Source organism: Juglans regia, chromosome 1 (assembly GCF_001411555.2).
Source record: "Juglans regia cultivar Chandler chromosome 1, Walnut 2.0, whole genome shotgun sequence".
NCBI classification, from domain to species: domain Eukaryota; kingdom Viridiplantae; phylum Streptophyta; class Magnoliopsida; order Fagales; family Juglandaceae; genus Juglans; species Juglans regia.
This window is the reverse complement of record NC_049901.1, coordinates 8,692,102-8,694,742: the sequence shown is the minus strand read 5'-3', so window position 1 is coordinate 8,694,742 and position 2,641 is coordinate 8,692,102. Positions and strand designations below refer to the sequence as shown.

At 40.0% G+C, this 2,641-nt stretch overlaps 1 protein-coding gene across 1 annotated transcript; it reads right to left on the bottom strand.

Annotated features, from left to right (window-relative positions):
* Positions 1 to 1,275: 1,275 nt before the first annotated feature.
* On the bottom strand, positions 1,276 to 1,740 carry LOC108998532 (uncharacterized mitochondrial protein AtMg00810-like). Its single transcript, XM_018975099.1, has one exon. The coding sequence runs from the start codon at positions 1,738 to 1,740 to the stop codon at positions 1,276 to 1,278; it is 465 nt and encodes a 154-aa protein (XP_018830644.1).
* Between the last annotated feature and the right edge of the window lie 901 nt (positions 1,741 to 2,641).

Here is a 2,641-nt window from a genome sequence, read left to right as displayed (position 1 = left end):
CTTCCTTTAAAAAAAAGCTTGGTAATTGCAAAGGAGTTGGACCTAGTAACTCAGATATCATCCACGTAAACTAGAACAAACAAGGTGATTGTGCCGTGGTGAAAAATGAACAAGGACGAATTCGAGGCAGAGTTGATGAAGCCAAGTGTGCAGAGGTGTTCATGAAGTTGAGCATACCAAGCCCTAGGGGCTTGCTTGAGCCCATAAAGAGCTTTATCTAGTCAGCAGACATGGTTAAGGAAGCTCGGATGGACATAGCCAATTGGTTGGTTCATATAAACTTCTTCAGACAAATTCCCATGGAGAAACACATTTTGAATATCAATTTTTCGGATAGACCACTGATGAGAAACAACAAAGCTAAGTACTAACCGGAATGTTGTGGGTTTAACCACTGGACTAAAGATCGAAAAAATTGATACCTTGTTGTTGGTGATACCCCTTGGCAACCAAACGGGCCTTGCGCCATTCCAGAGTCCCGTTATACATGTGTTTGGATTTAAAAATCCATATTGAGCCAACGATGTTCATACCAGATTGCACAAGTACTAACGACCAGATGCCATTTTGAGAAAAATAAGACCAGAGACAAGGTTATTCTATTCACTTGATAAATTGGTTACAACATATATAGCTTTGCTGTGTATATACAAGTATCACTCTAAGTAAGGAAATTACAAGGTATTCAAACTGAGAAGATTACAATAAACAAAAGAATGAAAGTGTACAAACATAACTAGGAAAGAATCAAAAAAGGAAATAATTAACTAAATCAATTCCAGTCAACTAACAGACTAATCATCGTGATCTGTCTTTCCAAGAATGTAGACAGCTATCAATGCCATTAGTTAAGGCATTAGTTAAGGCTCCATTTCCTTCATTGTCCAGCTGTATATGGCCTTGAGTGAGGCCATCAGTCAAGCCTCCATCTGAGGCTGAAGATACTCTAGATACTTTAACATCCCCTTGCAAGCTGAAAGTGACTAAGCTGATAGGTGAAGTTGTCACTTTCAGCTTGTCTCTTAGTAACAAGAATCGAACTGAGGTGAGTCCTTTAGTAAAAATGTCTGCAACTTGATCAATGGTTGGAAAGTATCTAGTGGTGATGCCTTTGTTGACAACCTTTTCTCTGATGAAGTGATAATCCACTTCTATATGCTTTGTTCTTGCATGAAAAACGGGATTGGTTGCTAAAGACAGTGCCCCTAAATTGTCACACCAAAGGGTAGGGGCAGTAGTGATAGGTACCTTGAGCTCTTGAAGAAGCATTCGAATCTAATATAGTTCAGCATTAGTGAGTGCAAGTGATCTGTACTCAGCTTCTATGCTGGATGTGCTTACCACAGTTTGCTTCTTTACACTCCAGCTGATGAGACATGGCCCAAGGTATATGGCATAGCCTATTGTAGACCTTCTATCATCTGGGTTCCCTGCCCAATCTGAGTCACGATAAATATTGAGTGTGAGAGATCCTTTAGTGAACATGAGACCATGATTAAGTGAGCCTTTGAGATATCTCAAAACTCTTTTAGCTGTTGTCCCATGTGCAAATGTGGGGTTGTGCATGAATTGACACAACTGATTGATAGAGAAACTGATGTCTAGTCTTGTTAAAGTGAGGTATTGTAATGCCCAAACAAGCTGCCTATACTTAGTAGCATTCTCCAAGGGATCCCTATGCTGTTGTGACAGTTGAGAGCCTGCTGGAAGGGGTGTTTTTGCAGGTTTAGCTTCTTTCATCTTGAACCAAGAGAGTAGGTCTAGTGTGTACTTGGACTATGATAGCAGCATGCCATTAGGCATATATTGGGCATGAATACCAAGAAAGAAGTTGAGGGAGCCAAGGTCTTTCATAGCAAAGTGTTGCTTGAGACAGTGAACCAATTTTGTCATAGCTGGAACATTGTTGCCTGTAAGAATGATGTCATCTACATAGATTAGTAGAAACAAGGTTAGATTGATAAAAGATAAACAATGAGTAGTCCACTTTCGATTCTTGAAAACCGAGAGCAGGGAGAGTGTTTGCAAGCTTATTAAACCAGGTTTGAGGGGCCTGTTTAAGTCCATAGATGGATTTTTGCAGCTTGCAAACATGGTGAGGATATCTTTGATCCACAAAACCAAATGGTTGTTCCATGTAGACTTCTTCTTCAAGTGTGCCATGGAGGAAAGCATTGGAAACATCAAACTGTCTCAAAGGCCAATTGAAATGGACAGCAATAACCAAGATGGTTCTAATAGTTGACACTTTAACCACTGGACTGAATGTCTCAGTGTAATCAATTCCATCTTTTTGTTGATACCTCTTAGCTACTAGTCTAGCTTTGAACCCGTCAAGAGAACCATCAGTTTTTGCTTGACTTTGAAAACCCACTTATTATGAATAACATTCTTGTGAGAGGGTCTTGGGCATAAGGTCCAGGTTTGGTTGGTTAAAAGAGCCTCAAACTCTTCTTTCATGGCCTTTGTCCAGTGTGATGATTTAATAGCTTGGGAAAAAAGATGAGGTGTGATTGACAATGTAATATCTGAAGCTAGTGTATGCAATGCCATGGGAAGATGCCTAGTGGCTGTGTAAACTTTGCAATCTGAGAAGCTTTTGGGTTTCCTAAAACCATCCATAGACCTGGTTGTCATAGGA

What these genes read in the sequence shown, in the direction of transcription:
- LOC108998532 (XM_018975099.1), bottom strand. Translation starts at nt 1,740, where the DNA reads ATGAAAGAAGCTAAACCTGCAAAAACACCCCTTCCAGCAGGCTCTCAA.